General features: G+C 44.9%; 1 protein-coding gene across 1 annotated transcript in view; it reads left to right on the forward strand.

Moving 5' to 3' along the window:
* Positions 1-5,047: 5,047 nt before the first annotated feature.
* PSMF1 (proteasome inhibitor subunit 1) overlaps positions 5,048-15,561 on the forward strand; it is a 57,163-nt gene continuing 46,649 nt past the window's right edge. Inside the window, exons 1-3 of the mRNA XM_079899084.1 lie at positions 5,048-5,326; positions 11,584-11,736; positions 13,251-13,333. Of these exons, the coding sequence (XP_079755210.1) occupies positions 5,198-5,326; positions 11,584-11,736; positions 13,251-13,333 (365 nt within the window). The 5' untranslated portion in view covers positions 5,048-5,197. The remainder of the gene's footprint in view (positions 5,327-11,583; positions 11,737-13,250; positions 13,334-15,561) is intronic.

Here is a 15,561-nt window from a genome sequence, read left to right on the forward strand (position 1 = left end):
ATGTCATTATACATTCGTCCAAACCCATAGAATGTACAACACCTAGAGTGAACCCTAATGTAAACTATGAACTGTGGTAATAATGATGTGTCAATGTAAGTTCACCAATTATAAAAAATGTAGTACTCTGTGGGGGATATTGATAAAGGGAGAGGCTGCGCATGTGTTGGGGGAGAGGGTATGTGGGAAATCTCTGTCCTTCCTCCCAGTTTTTGCTGTGAATATGAAACTGCTCTAAAAATAATGCCTATTTGAAAACAACCTAATTCAAAAATGGGCAAAGGACTTGCACAGACAGTTCTTCAAAGAAGATATACAAATGGCCCATAAGCACGTGGATAGATGCTCAACGTCACTAATCATTAGGGAAATGCAAATCAAAACCACAGTGAGATACCGCCTCATACCCATTAGGATGGCCACTATCAAAAAATAAAACCAAAAACAACAAGCGCTGGCAATGATGTAGAGAAATGTGAACCGTTGTGCACTGTTGGGAATGTAAAATGTTATAGCCTCAGTGGAAAACAGTATGGCAATTCCTCATAAAATTAAAAATAGAATTACCATTGGTTCAGCAATTCTACTCCTAGGTATATATTCAAAACGCCTGAAATCAAAGTCTTAAAGAAATATTTGTACACACATGTTCACAGAAGCATTATTCATAATAGCCAAAAGATGGAAGCAACCTAAGTGTCCACCAACCGATGAGTGGATAAGCAAAATGTGATAGGTATAGATATTCCATTAGATAGATAGATATATAAATATATATATAAATATATATCTATGATACAGATATATACATGGAATATTATTCAGCCTTAAAAAGGAAAGAAATTCTGAGACACGCTACAACATGGATGAAACTTGAAGACATTAAGCTGTGAAATAAGCCAGTTACAAAAAGACAATACTGTATGATTCCACTTAAATGAGGGATCTAGAGTAGTCAGATCTTTAGAGACATGATTCTACAGAAAGCAGAGTGATGATCGTCAGGGATTGGGAAGAGACGGGAATGGGGAGTTAAGGTTTAATGGATACAAAGTTTCAGTTTTGCAAGATAAAATGAGTTCTGAAGATGAATGTTGGAGACTGCACAACAATATGTATGTACTTAATATCACTGAACTGTACACTTCTAAATAATTAAGATAGTTAAATTGTGTCATGTGTATTTTACCACAATAAAAGACTTTCAAAAAACTAAGTTATATTAAAATTATATATATACATATATATAATTTTTTTAAAGAGTTATCTCCTCCAGGTGTCAAATATGCTGGGCACCCCATCGACAAGGGGAATGGGAAGTTCAGATACTATTGAACAGTATTAATCACGGAGGGCTTCTCGGAGGAGGTGTAGTGGTTGGGCTGATGCTAGGCCAAAGGGGCAGGATTCCACTGGTGAATGATTCCACCTCAGTGTTCATCTGGATCCTGCTTCTCAGCTCACTGCTTCACAGTTTCCATGGAGACAGTTTCCAGAGAACTTGGAATACCCATGTTGCTGTCACTTGGCAACCAAGAACTGGTAGCTGCAGCAACCTGCCACGTTCTTTCCATCATCCTGGGCCCTCATCTCCGGCATGGGCTCTGTACAGCCCAGGCACTGGGGGCCCAGCTAGGGAGGCACCTTCCACCTGCTTTCCTCTCAGCCACTCACAGGCCTCACAGGGACAACTGAGACTCTTGTTGATGGAGGTAAGTCCACAGAAAATGCTAGATGGACTGGGGTCAGGACACAGACAACCTCCAGCCCCACAGGATTCTCCCATTTGCTTCCATCCATGGAGGATCCTGGGGTCCAGTGTGGATGGAACACAGTCCTGATCTCAAGGGACTCACAGCCTAGTGCAAGAGACAGAGCTCACTTCATTCTTTCAGTACCCAGATGCTAGTGCCTACTCCACGCTGGCTGCTGACCCACAGACTAGGGTGCGGGGGATGAGGCACAAAGCAGACTCCATGGTGCCCCACTCACTCCTCAGCAGGCACCTCTAAGAACCACAGGCTTCTTTCTTTAAACTTCGCAATTCTCTGCCTGAGGGCTTTTCATGCCCCCAGAAGCAGCCCTTGACCTGTGGCAGATGGGACTCAGTGAACAAAACACACCAGTTCCCTTGCCTTCAATTGAAACAACTCTGAGACATGTCCTACACTGTTTGCCAGAGTTGCCTGGCAGGACTGAGCTCCAGGTGCCCAGAGCTCCTGGCTTGAGCACATAACATACATTGGCTGCCTTTCATCCCGTGTCACTTCTCTACTCCCTTATTGCTATCTCCTGGAATCAGCTCCCCAATAAACCACTCAAATCCTCATCTCAAATTAGCTTCTGAGGGAACCCAAGCTAACAGGGATGATGTATAACAAGGAACCAAAGTTCTGTGAGATGCGAGCTCTAACCGATTGCACGCAAAGCAGTGGCTGAACCAAAGGGAGCTGTCTGCCCAGGGCAGGCAATAGTGGTAGGGGAGACATTGTCTTTAAAAACTTAAAAGCAGTAATAACATGGACCAACAGCCAGTCTACTTTTTATTATCACCATGAACCAGTCATTCTAACCAACTTCAGTGATAAAATTCCCCTCCCCACTGAAGCTGATAGATCTCACTGTCCCATGCCTGCTCCTTGGCACTCCACTGAGGCCAGCTGCACTGAGGAGTCACTGTGGGCAGAGGAGATGGGGGAAGGCCTCAGTTTGTAGCAGTGACCTTCTAATCACCCAGTACCAGCTGCTTGGTACAGTCCTCCAAGTGCCCCTCTGCCATGGCAGTTTTCACTAGGTTACCTCTATCTGTAATTTTTTTTAACCACTAGACAGTGAGCTCCATAGAGGCAGGAACTACGGCTTGGTCATCTGGGACTTGCTCATAGTAGACACTTAGGAATGGGGCTGCCACTGGGTGGGTACTTTTGTGCAGTGCACAGCCTGCATCACTATCCATGGCAACCCGGCCTATGGAGGTTTAGTGAATTAGTGAATGAATGAATGAATGAATTGGTGAGAACTTCCAATAAGTGGGGAAAGACATTGCAAGCGGAAGAGACAGAGTAAGCAAAAGTAGGAAGCTTGTAAGTGCAAAGCTTCTTAGTGGAAAGGGCAAATAGCTTTATGTCACAGGCAGTACATCTCAGGAGTTCCATAGCCACCAGCTTTAGCATCACCCAGAGTGTCGTCAACATACCTGCACTCCACCTCAGAACTGCTCAGCCAGAATCTCTGCAGATGGGGTTCAAGAATTTGGGCATCCCAGGGGAACCCCAAGAACACAAAATTTGGAAAAGTACAGGGCCAGCTAACAAAGTGAGTGGTGGACTGCAAAGCGGTGAGACTGGCCCAGTTGGCCTGAGCCCAGGCCAATAATTCATTCATTCAGCATTCATTCATTCAATAAGTATATATTGAGCCAGGAAGGCATTCAGGTATATACCTGTGCACAAGACAGACATGGTCCCTTCTCCCTTGTCACAGTTTAGTGGGAAGACAGTCATTAAATAATTAAGCAAATAAATATCTAATATAGTGTCAGCTTATGAGTAATGCTTTGCAAGAAAGAAAGCAAGGTAAGGGGTTAAGAATAGAAGGTTATTTTAGATGGGATGACAGGGAAGCCCTCTGCTGAGACTGATAGGAGGTGAGGGAAGGAGTCATTTAAAATGAAAGAGCAAACCATGCAGATGTTTGGGGAAAGAGCAATCCAGGCAGAGGGAGTATATGCAAAGGCCTAGAGAATAGAACATGTGGAAGAGGGAGACTGGTTAGGAAGCTTCTGCAATAGTCCAAGTATGAGATGCCGGAGGCTCAGACCAGGGTGGAGGCAGTGGAGGTGGGTGGAAGTGGTCCGATTCAGAATATATTTTGAGGGTTAAGTTGACTAGCTTTGCTGTTGGATCAGATGTGGGTGTGAAAGAAGAGGGGAGTCAAGGTTATTGCAGTCAAGAGTGCAGGGAAATTGGAGGGAGTAATGTTAGAGAGAGACATTGGGGTGGGGAGCACAGACCACAGGAAGGTTCCTGCAGACCATGGGAAGGACTTACTTTTCTTTTGAGTGTGATGGAAGCCCTGGGAGGGTTTTGAGTAGAGAAGCGATGTGATCTGGCATGTGTTCTAACAGCATCTCTAGTTGCAGAGTGTAGAACAGACTTTAGGGAGACAGAGATGGAGTATGGCAGTTTAGAGGCTGGTGCAGACATCCAAGCGAGAGATGATGATGGCTTGCAGGGTGCTGACTGGGATGGGAAAACTAAATTTATCTGAGTAAAAACAGTAAGTGGTAAAAATCATGAAGGAGACAGACAAATAAATGACTGACATTTGGTAGTGGATCAGGAGCGCCAGCTCTCCAGTCAGCAGCTGCGTCTTCTTGGGGGAAGCGGCTTCCATTCTCCAAGCTGGTGACAAATCTGCAAAATGGGAATGATAATGCAACATACCTCATAGAGTTTTTGATAGGGTGATGTGAATGTTTTGACACAGGATCTAGCACACAGGAAACATTTAATAAATGCTGTCCAAGGAGCCAGACTGCTAGATTGCAGTACCATCTCTGCCACTCACTCATCTTTGTGACGTTTACCCCTCTGTGTGTCTGTTTACCCATCAGTAAAATGGAGCTATCAAATACCAACTTTATGGGGTTGGGTGGTGAGGATTAAATAAATGAATACAAGTAAAGCATTTAGAATAATGTTCCATGGAGCAAGCACCGCATGTGTCAATTATTATTCTGAATATATTATAGCCCTATTTCATTACCTCTTCTCCCACCAGCATACGTCCACCCCATTGTGCAGATGGGAGGTCTGTGGCTCAGAAAAAGGTAACCTCTCTTCAAACGATGCCACAACCTACGTGTAGCGGATCTACCCGCTGCGGGGAAGACGGAGATTCCAGCTTTGAGGGACCTTGTCCCCAAGGGTCCTGTCCCGCCCGCGCGCTGCCTGTTGGAACCCTTTAGCGTCTCCCTTCTGTTTCCAGCCGGGCGCGCTGGCGCAGCAGCGCCGGAGCGGGACGCTACTTCCGGCGGCCACACCCCAACGCAGAGCGTCTCCATTTTGGCCGCGCAGGTGGAGGCTCGACGAGAACCTGCGGAGTAGGGGAGTGGAGTCAGCAGTACTGTGAGGGCCGAATCGGCTCACGGCACTTTCTCCCTTTCTTCCTCCACCCGCAGAAGCCGGGGGCTCTCATGGCGGGCTTGGAGGTACTGTTCGCGTCGGCGGCGCCGGCCATCACCTGCGCGCAGGACGCGCTCGTCTGCTTCCTGCACTGGGAGGTGGTCACGCATGGCTACTACGGCTTGGGTGCCGGCGACCAGGTACGCCACGGAGCCGCCCCGGGGCCAGTGTGGAGGGGGTAAGGTGTCTTCTGCCCAAACCCAGAGGACCGGAGGCTCGGTCCAAAGTGCCTGACCTTCCCTCCTCCCAGGTCTGGGTCCTAGGAGTCATGACACCGTGGGTACCTGTAGTCTACGGGTCGGGGAGGCGCTCTGTTGTCCTAGCCTAGCTGGCACAACACGATTTGAAAACCCAAGGACGAAACTCGCTGCAGCGCAGGCTGGCAGCCTCCGAGGCGGGGACTGTGCGGGTCTGGCAGCGAGACAGGGGTTCCTCTCCTGAGTACTCCTCACCTACCCGAACGCCGCCAAGCTCCTTCCCACGCTGCTGGGTGGGGTGGGGCTGGACCCAGTACTACCCTCCTCATACTGTAGTCGAGCGCCCACCAGACATCTGGATCCAGGCACAGGTATGGGGGGAGGTTGGGCCGACTCAGCTCCAGTCAAGGGCCCTTAGAGCTCAGACAGCCCTTCACGCTTTACTGAAGGGCCTGGTGCAGCCCACTCACCGTTACGGTCTTCACTCAGGCTCCGGGGGAACAGCCACCTCCCACACACGTACAGACATGCACCCTGGGTGTAGGGCCAAGTAAGTTTCCTCCCCAACAGCTGTCCCATCCTCAGGCTCTGCCTCTTAGAGCAGGGGGCCCTGTGATCATCCCCACAGAGCCCCAGGACTGGCGGGCCCGGCCGACCTCACTGATTCTTTGCCGTAGCACGCTCCCATCTTCCCTGCCGCTTCCCTGTGACTGTCCCCCTGTACGTCATTGTACACACCAGCTTCCTGTGAGAACGGGGCCTGGGCCCCTTACAGCCCCTTCATTTCCCTTCTGCTCCATCCGAGGAAATATCCTCCCATACACACGCTCAGGACTCACTGCCTGCCCCTCGCTGTCACTCTCTTCTCGCTCTCAGAACCGAGATCAGCTCTGGGGAGCAGGGCGCTTCACTCCTTTCGTCGTACAGTGAGATTTTAACCTCACTCTCATTTCTAACTGCTTTAGTTCTCAGATACCCTAATCCTTTTTTAGTTTCTCAGATATACATCCAGCGTCTTAATCTTTCCTCTTCTGTCACAGAGCTTTAGGGATCCCTCCTCAGACAGAGTTTACACATCCTGGGCTCCTAGAGCCAGGTTCGCCCCCCCCACCCCCACTGCTCCATTTCTCTGTCCCTTAAAACTCGTGACCAAGACTATCACACCCCCTCATGCTTTACCCTCACCAACAGGAATAAGAAACACAAGAACTGTCATGGATTTCTGGCTCTTTTTTTCCCCCCCTCCGACCTCAAGTGTCTCAGTGGGACCCCGGATACACACAGTAAACTTCTCCACCACCACCTCCAGGCTTACGGGAAAAGAAGGACCAGCCTTACACACAGACACACAGACACACACACTCACCCACCCACACACCCTGGAAGCAGGAACCATTCTCCCTCCCAGATGCCTTTGTTCCTGGCCTTTCTGTTCACCTTTTACTTCCTTCCACTTACCTTGCCTTTCAGCATTTCAGACCTTGGGATCAGGTAGAGGCAGGGCCCAGAATCCTGAGTGTCAGGTTTCCACTTTCAGTATGTAATCACCCCAAAAGAAACCTTATGTCTCCTCGCTTGCCTCATTCCAGCTTTCTAATCTTTATCAGCTCTTTCACTTGCCCCAGGCATTTCATTTCACCTTTTCCTGGGACATTCTCCCAGAAAGCTGATGTGTAGGATGGTGCAGGGGACAGTGGAATTGGAGAGGGGGTAAGACTTGTTCCTGACCTTCGGGCTCCCCTTTCGACTCTCAGCGCTGCCCCCCCACCCCTCCCTGCCCCTTGCCCTGTCCTTCAGATCTAACAGGTTTGCCCTGCTTTCTCCCCTCCTCATATACCTCACTCTCTGTATTTTACTCTCAGCTAGCTACTGCTGCCCTGACACACTGTTAGAATCTCTCCCCCCAGGAACAGGAACTTGTTACAGAGAGCCTGTGTGACTCCCTTCTCTTCTTCCCCTTCAGCACTGCAGATCTGCTCCCACCACTCGTCCCCTCACAAATCCTGTCAGCAACTCTGTCTGAGTCACTTGGACAGCTTAGGGACATCAGTTCATGTAGGTCATTGCCTCCTCCTAACTGGCACCATCCCCTTGCCATGTACTCCAGGCTTCCAAATTTTCAGAAAGAACACAGTCTCATTTCAATACTGGTCTAAAAAAATGAATAAGAGATCCTTAACTGAATCCCAAAGGTCCATCTAATTCCACTCTGTTTATGATGCCACATGTCGAGTTCATGCAAGCCAGAAAAAGATTCTGGCTCCAGACATCCTAGGGGAGGCCCGGGGGAGTGCGGATGGTGGTTTAGAAGGCATTGCCCACTGTCCATCTGTCCACCCCAGTGCTGAATCAAGCATGTTCCCCCATGGTGGGGGATGGGCATTTGTTCTGCGCACTAGAGCATGGTGTGTTTTTGCTTCTCTCTGCCCCTTAAGTGCCACTGGACTTCAGGTTGCACTTGTCCTCCTCTCACTTCTGCTGAGTTTACTTTCACTCAGAGTAGAAACCTTTTGGAGGCGCATCTTTCCTATTAGTTTATTTAAGAGAGGTTTTAGTTTTCCAGTGTGGGGCCAGCAGTCTCAGCTGAGACCAGTAGTATTTGCCAAGTTCAGAGGATGTTTATGTTGCGTCTCCAGCCACCTCCTGCTTCCCACCCTTCTGGGGGTGATAAGAGAGAGAGGAAGGTCCTGAAATTGTGTACTTGATCATTTAATATGTTGACAGTTAAATAGAAAGCTAAATTGTCTGCTTTTCTCTTTGGTTTTGTGTCCTCTGGTACAGGGGAATTGTGTACATAAAACTTGATTAGAAGAGCAATACAGCTTCAATAAAAAATTCAATATTTGAATTTCGATTTCTTTCTTGAAGTCAGCACCACTCCTCATAAGAGCTTTACAGCTGTGTCAGGTGGTTTAAGTAGCAAGGGAATAGAGATGGCCGTAGACTTAATTTTGAGAATATTGTTTTCTGTTGTAGGAATCTAAAGATTATGACATAAGAGAGAAGATGCCCCAAATGATCTTCTTTGGGTGCATGTTAGCCCAGGGACACTGGAATGAACTCATGGCCATTAAAGAATGCTTCCAGCCCCAGGATTTTGCCTAAGGGGACAACTATCTTTACTTTTGGGGGGCCCATCTGGGGGACTTGGCTGGGAAGATCTCCAGCCATAGCGTGGGCAATCAGGAGCTCTGAATGCCAAACTGAGCTCTGCACTTGACTTACCATGACCTTAGGCAGTTTTCAGCCCCCCTTAGATTTTTTTTCATCCGAACCAGTTAAACAGCACAACCATGTACTTTGGCTGCTTTCCAATCGTAGCTCTTTGGGAGGTCTGATATTTGATGTCCCGCTCTAGAGGGCAGTTGAATGCCATGTTTGGCTTGATATCACCAAGGCCAGTCTCTTTCAATCCCACCTGTTTTCCCATATCAGGGCAGCCCTTGAGCTGGGGAACATTGGTTCCACTGCAGTGAGAGGTATCAGTCTCACTAGGCCCTAGGATTCTCTCTTGCTCTGGAAGCCTGAGGTTATGGGAGAGTGAGCAGGCTGAATTATTTATACTCCAAGAAGAAATTCTGGTGGGTTGAATGCTGTAATGGAGGGTATAAATATAAATTCAAAGGCCTTTGATAGAACAAAGACAAGGCATGTCATCAAATTCTTGGCTTCCATAGTAAACCTTAAATCCAGGACACTAAACATGGTTATAGGAAATTTACCCAGTTGAGGGTGAGGGGAGAGTTTCTCTTTCTTTTAGCAGAGTGGGCTGATTAGTTTCACTTTTGTTTTCTGTCACTCTCATTTCTCTGCTTCGGGCCTGAGTTTCCTTGTCATTTAGCCAGGTTTGAAACCATGCCAGTTGCAATGTCTTGAATTTTATTTGGGACCACTTTCCCAGTTTGATTCCTGAGCCCCAGAGGTGACCAAAGCGGCCCACGATCTCTGTTCTTGGCCTTCTGTTGTCCTTGGTGAGGTGTGAGGTCTGTGTTGCTGGATCTTTGTCTTTTGTTGTTGTTTTTCATCTTTGGTCGCACTCCCTCCCGCTGTAGTCTCACGAATACAGATCTTCCCAGTCCACTTGCTGCGTGTTTAGCTGTAGAACTATGCTTCTATGAAAACAATATATAGATTTTTTGTGTGTTTTAAAATTTTTTACATAAATGGTACCTGGCTATAAATCTCATTTTTAAAAAATTTTTCTTTGTGACATTGTTTACTTTTATCTATAATACTGCAGTTAGATCTAGTTTGTTCCTTCTAACTGCTATACAGTATTCCACTGTGAACATATTTTGCATTTTAACTCCCATTTGGTTCCTCCAACAGGGTTGTGATGAAGATCCCTTGTCATATTCCCTGTGCCTCTGTGCACAGAATTTCTTCCAGGAGTGAAGGTTTTGGGTCACGGGGTGTCAGCTTACCTAATTGCACTGAATATTACCAGATTGCTCTCCAAAAGGGTTGTAAGAGTGTGAACGGCCACCAGCAGTGCCTGGAGGTTACCATTCTCCCCACACAAACACAAACGCTGGCAAAAAAATAGAAAAATAGATAACAGCAGTCTGATGGGTGGATCCTGGTATCTCATATTTTAGCCTATGTGTGTCTGAGTGCTAGTAAAGTTGAATGATCCTTTATACACTGTTAGCTGCTCTTATCTTTTGCTTGTTCAAACCTTTTTCAAGTGGGTTCCCAATTTTTATTGTTCGTTTTCCAGGCATTCCCTTTTTGTACTAGTTATTAATTTGTGTTGTGCCAGCTAGGCTAGGACATAGCTCATCCTAGCCCGTGACTGCCTGTTAACTTTGTCTGTAGTATCTGTTGTTTATCTGGAGCTTTAAATTACGAGCAGTGTCAAAGACAGCACTTTTTTTTTTGTGGACTCATTTAAGAAATCTTTCCCCACCTGGAAACACTGTATTAGTTTTTACTATCAAGGTAGTTTCAGAACTATTTCTCAAACGTTAGTATGTAAAAAGAAAGTCCTAGGATTTTTTTTTTAAAGAGATGAGGCCATCACAACTCACAGTGATGCATTTTTACTCCCATTAGGTTGGCAAAAATTTTTAAATTGGACAATAGCAATGTTGCTGACCTCATGGAACAAGAATTCTCATACATACATTGCTCATGGGAGTGTAAATCCGTACTTCTTTTGAAAACAATTTGACTTTATCTTATAAATTAAAAGTTCTTCCCCTAGAGATACTCTGTAGGAGTTCATCCATATGTGTACTAGGAGATGTGTACAAGAATGTTCATAGCAGCATTTTTATAATAGCAAAACAAATAAACTGGAAGCACTCCAGATATCCATCAACAAGTGAGTTTGTAACTTGCAGCATATTCATGCAATGATGGGCTATATGGCTGTGAACTATATAGCAAAAACTGTACAGTGAGTCAGCTATAGTTAAGTGCATTGACATGGATGAATCTCAAAACAATATTGATTGAAAACGGCAGACAAAAGTGATGCTGTTTATATAAAATTCAAAAACATTTGAAACAGTATATTTTTAGGGTTTGTGTATAGTAACACAACTATAAGGAAAAGTAAAGAAATTTTTAAAACAGCTTAGTGATTACCCATGAGGAAGGAGGAGGGAGATTCATTGGGAATAGGCTACTCAAGGCTTGAACAGGATTGGCCACGTTCTGTTTCTTAAGCTGGCTGTAGGTACGTACTTAGGTGTCCATTTTATAATTCTTTTTTTATCTTGTACGTGTGCTATATTTTGTATGAAAGTTGTTCATAATTTTTATTAAGGCACTACAGTAGTCTGGAGAGGTGTACATTAGAATCTGTAGTTTTACTCAACACTTTTGTGATCCCTTTGCAGATGGCCTGAATTCCAAACTTCGAGAAACACTGTCTTAGAATTTCACAGTATCCCTTTAGGTGACTGGCCTTATTCTTGACAGGGGGATAGAGAAGAGATTGTTAAACCAAGGCTACAGATTCTTGACAGGTTCCAGTGCTCTGTCATAAAGGCAGTCAGATATGAGGGAGGATCACTAGAGCAGGAGTCCAGAGACCCCAGACCTCTGACTTGCTGTAGGACCTTGGACATTTTACTTCTCCTGACCTCCGTGTCTTCATCAGTGAAGTGAGGGAGTGGGATTAGATTATCTGTAAGGTCCTTTTTAGATCTGAGGTCATGATCTTTCACCTCTCATCTCTGGTGTCTTCTCAGCCAGGTCCCAATGATAAGAAATCAGAACTGCTGCCAGCGGAATGGAACAACAATAAAGACCTGTATGTCCTCCGGTATGAGTCAAAGGATGGGTCCAGAAAGCTCCTTGTGAAGGCTGTCACTGTGGAGAACAGCATGATCATCAATGTACTGGTGAGTCCCTAGGACACAGAGGCCTCTGCTGATGGGAGTAGATCTTGGGATCGCCTTTTTGAAACCCATTTAAGAACCCTCAATGTTCGTGAAGACTTTACTCAGTGATCCTACTTCCAGAGCTTTATTCTGAGGCCAGGACCCTAAATGTAGAAATGCTTTGTGTTCAGAGATGTTCCCTGCCTATTACTGTAAGAGGAGGGACTTTCCTTCACAGAGGAATAGTTAAGTAAATTAAGGTAAATCCATTCAGGGACAGCTTGGGAGAAAAAAGCTTATTGTAGCCTCGGGGGCTACTTTTAGTTCTTTAGATAAGCTTAGCTTTCTGCCGCCTTGGAGCCTGTATACTTCATGTTTCCTATGCTGGAAAGCTCTTCCTCTGTACCATTGCCGCCTCACACAGATACACACCCTCCACCCTTCCTTTAGCCTGACTGACTCCCTCTTGTTTTTCACTTACTCAAGAAGTTCAGTCCTGACTACTTACTCTCATCTGCCAGAAAAATCTAAATTATGCCTCTGCTTCATCATTTTATTTTCCTGCCTGGTACTTAACACAGTTTGTAATTAGTGTGCTTATTTATGCTTTGGTGTAATATTTGTATTCTACCACTATAGCAGAATATTCTGTAGTCTATGTAATATAGACTATAAGCACCCTGAGCGCAGTGACCCTTTTTTTAAGTTTGGCCTGGTTGTCTGTATTTGTACAAAAGTATCATGCAGTCTGTATTGTGCTGCACTTTGCTTTTTTTCCCCTCAGTATGTTTTGGAGGTCTTTACATGGGAATGCATATAGCTATATCTTATTCATTTTAGCCACTATGTAGTATTCCATAATACCATAATTTGTTTATCCGTCTCCCTTTTGATGAACGTTTAGATTTTGTATCACACAGCGTTCTTAGTTATAAACGACAGAATCCCCTCAGGTTTGTTTAAACAGTCAGGTTTATTAAAAGAACTGGGATAACTCACTGAATTGTTGGGAGGGCTGGAGAAACAGTTTCAAGGCTGGGCTTCCAGGGCATTGCTCCAAACCATGCCATGGAAACCACTGCTGCTGCCACCACCCCAGGGCATTAGGTACTGGCTGACTGCCAACCCAGGTGCCCCTTCTCAGGAGCCACTGATGTTGTGACCCCTGCTGCCTCTGCTGCTACTCTTGATAGCAAGACGTCTGCCCCTTACTCAGCCTGTTTATCCATGGTGCTCACCTCCAAGTTGAAGTTGTGCATCCATTTGGCACCTCAGTTACATGCCTGTGTCCAAGCTGCAAAAGAGCCTGGGAAGTAGGTTTTTCTGGGCTCTGCCTCAGAAAGGCATTATTCCTAGATCAGAGAAGTCCCCAAGCATGAGACATGCACTTCATCTATTACGAACAGTCCTTATATATGTCTCTTTGTATTTCTTTAGGTTGAGTATTAAATTGTTCCTCTCCCCCCACCGCCCCGCCACTTACTCATTAGACCAGAAATACCCCAGTCTCTCATTTTCTATTTTCATTTTTCTAGGAACATGGCTCACAGCAAGTGTCAGACTTGACCCTGAACTTGAATGATTATATCGATTCAGATCACCTGGTTGACTTCCACAGGTATTTCTAAGGGTTGGCCTTTCCCTGGGAAAAAGAAGAGAGAACCAGTGGTCAGATATAAGGATTGGACTTGAGGTGTCAGAGAATGGAGGAGGGTTAACAGAAGGATCTTTCTCTCTTGGGCACAGTCACTTCTCATTTCTCTTTTCTGTTTATTTGAAGAGAAGATTCACGTGGGAAATGCCACTTGAAATAAAATGATGCAGTCAAGAGTCCACAAGTCTACAGGGTAGAGATGGGGCCTAGCCAGTGGAGTCAGTCGGAGTGAGTTCCTAGGAGGAAAAAGTGTACCTAATCTGGTACACTCCATCCCCCAATTTTTAAAATAGACTTCATTTTTTACAGCAGTTTTAGGTTCACAGCAAAATTGAGTGGTAAGTGCAGAGAGTTTCCTTGAACCTCCCCCCTGCCCCGCACTCTCACAGTCCTGCCCAGAATAGTGCATTTGTTATAGTTGATGAACCTACGCTGGCACACATTATCACCCAGATTCCATTCTTGGTGGTGTTGGAATGTGTTTACTTTTGTAAGAAACTGCCAAACTGTCTTCCAAAGTGGCTGTACCATTTTGCCTTCCCACCGGCAGTGAATGAGAATTCCCTGTTGCTCCACATCCTTGTCAGTGTTTCAGATTTTGGCCATTCTAATAGGTGTGTAGTGGTATCTCATTTTTGTTTTAATTTGCAGTTCCCTGATGACATATGATGTTGAGCATCTTTTCATATGCTTATTTGCCATCTGTGTATCTTCTTTGGTGAGGTGTCCAGGTGTTTGGCCCATTTTTTAATCGAGTTTTCTTATGGTTGAGTTTCAGGAGTTCTTTGTATATTTTGGGTAACAGTCATTAATCATATATGTGTTTTGCAAGTATTTTCTTCGAGTCTGACTTGTCTTGACTTTTTATTTTGAAATTTGCAACCCCACAGAAAAGAGGGTTGGCAAAAATATTACAATGAACACCCATATACCCATCACCTAGGTTCACCAATTTTTAACATTTTGCCACTTTTGCTTAGTTTTTCTGTATGCTTTTTTGTTCTTGAACCATCTGAGAATTATTTCCAGACTTTATAAACCTTAACCCCTAAATATTTCATCATGTATCTCCTTGTTCTTACACAGACATCCTCCTGTTACCACAATTAGGAAATGTAGGATTGATGCATTAATGTCATTTAATACACAGTCCATGTTCAGATTTCTGTAGTCATCCCAGCAGTGTCCTTTTTAGCTAGGCTTTTGGTTTTAGGTTTGAGGTATTTTTTTTCTTATCCAACCAAATACCACACATTGCATTTATTTTCACGTCTTTTCAATTACCTTTCATCTAGAACAGTTTCCTAGACTTTTGTTGTTCTTAGCATTGCTATTTTTGAAGACTTGAGGTCAGTTGTTGTGTAGAACATTCAGATTGTTTCCTCATCATTTGATTCAGGTTGAACATTTTCAACAAGAACACTATGTAAGGGAAGCTGTGTTCTCCTAAGTGTTTTACATCAGGCACGTGACATCTGTCTTATTGTTGATTTTGTTCAGTTTGATCATTTGGTTATGACAGTGTCTGCCACCTTTCTCTCCAGTAAAGGCATCTGTTTTCCTTTGTGTTTAATAAGTGATCTGTGGTATTATATTAGCAGACTGAATTTTCTGCCTCCCAACAGTCTTTTACCCAGTGGTTTTAGCATCTGTTGATGATTCTTGCATGAATCAGCTATTACTGTGATGATTATAAAACAGTAATTTTCTATGTTTATAATTCTTTCTACATTTATTAGTTAGATTTTTTAATTAAAAGCTTTCTATTCTCTGTCCCCCTTATTTTTAATTTTTTAAATTTTTAAATTGATTTTTGGCTGCGTTGGGTCTTCATTGCTGCACGTGAGCTTTCTCTAGTTGAGGCGAGCAGGGGCTACTCTTCGTTGCGGTGTGCAGGCTTCTCATTGTGGTGGCTTCTCTTGTTGCAGAGCACAGGCTCTAGGCACGCGGGCTTCTGTAGTTGTGGCGCACGGGCTTAGCTGCTCCGCGGCATGTGGGATCTTCCCGGACCAAGCTCGAACCCACGTCACTTGCATTGGCAGGTGGATTCTTAACCACTGCGCCACTGGGGAAGTCCCTATTTTTAATTTTTAAAATATCAAAATAGACTCCTGGGTTATTTTTTATTCAAAGTTACATTCCATTTCTGTCATTCTTTGAATGCTCAGCTTGTTCCAGAGTTGACCAGTAGG

Source organism: Stenella coeruleoalba, assembly GCF_951394435.1.
Source record: "Stenella coeruleoalba genome assembly, chromosome: 15".
Classification (NCBI taxonomy): Eukaryota; Metazoa; Chordata; class Mammalia; order Artiodactyla; family Delphinidae; genus Stenella; species Stenella coeruleoalba.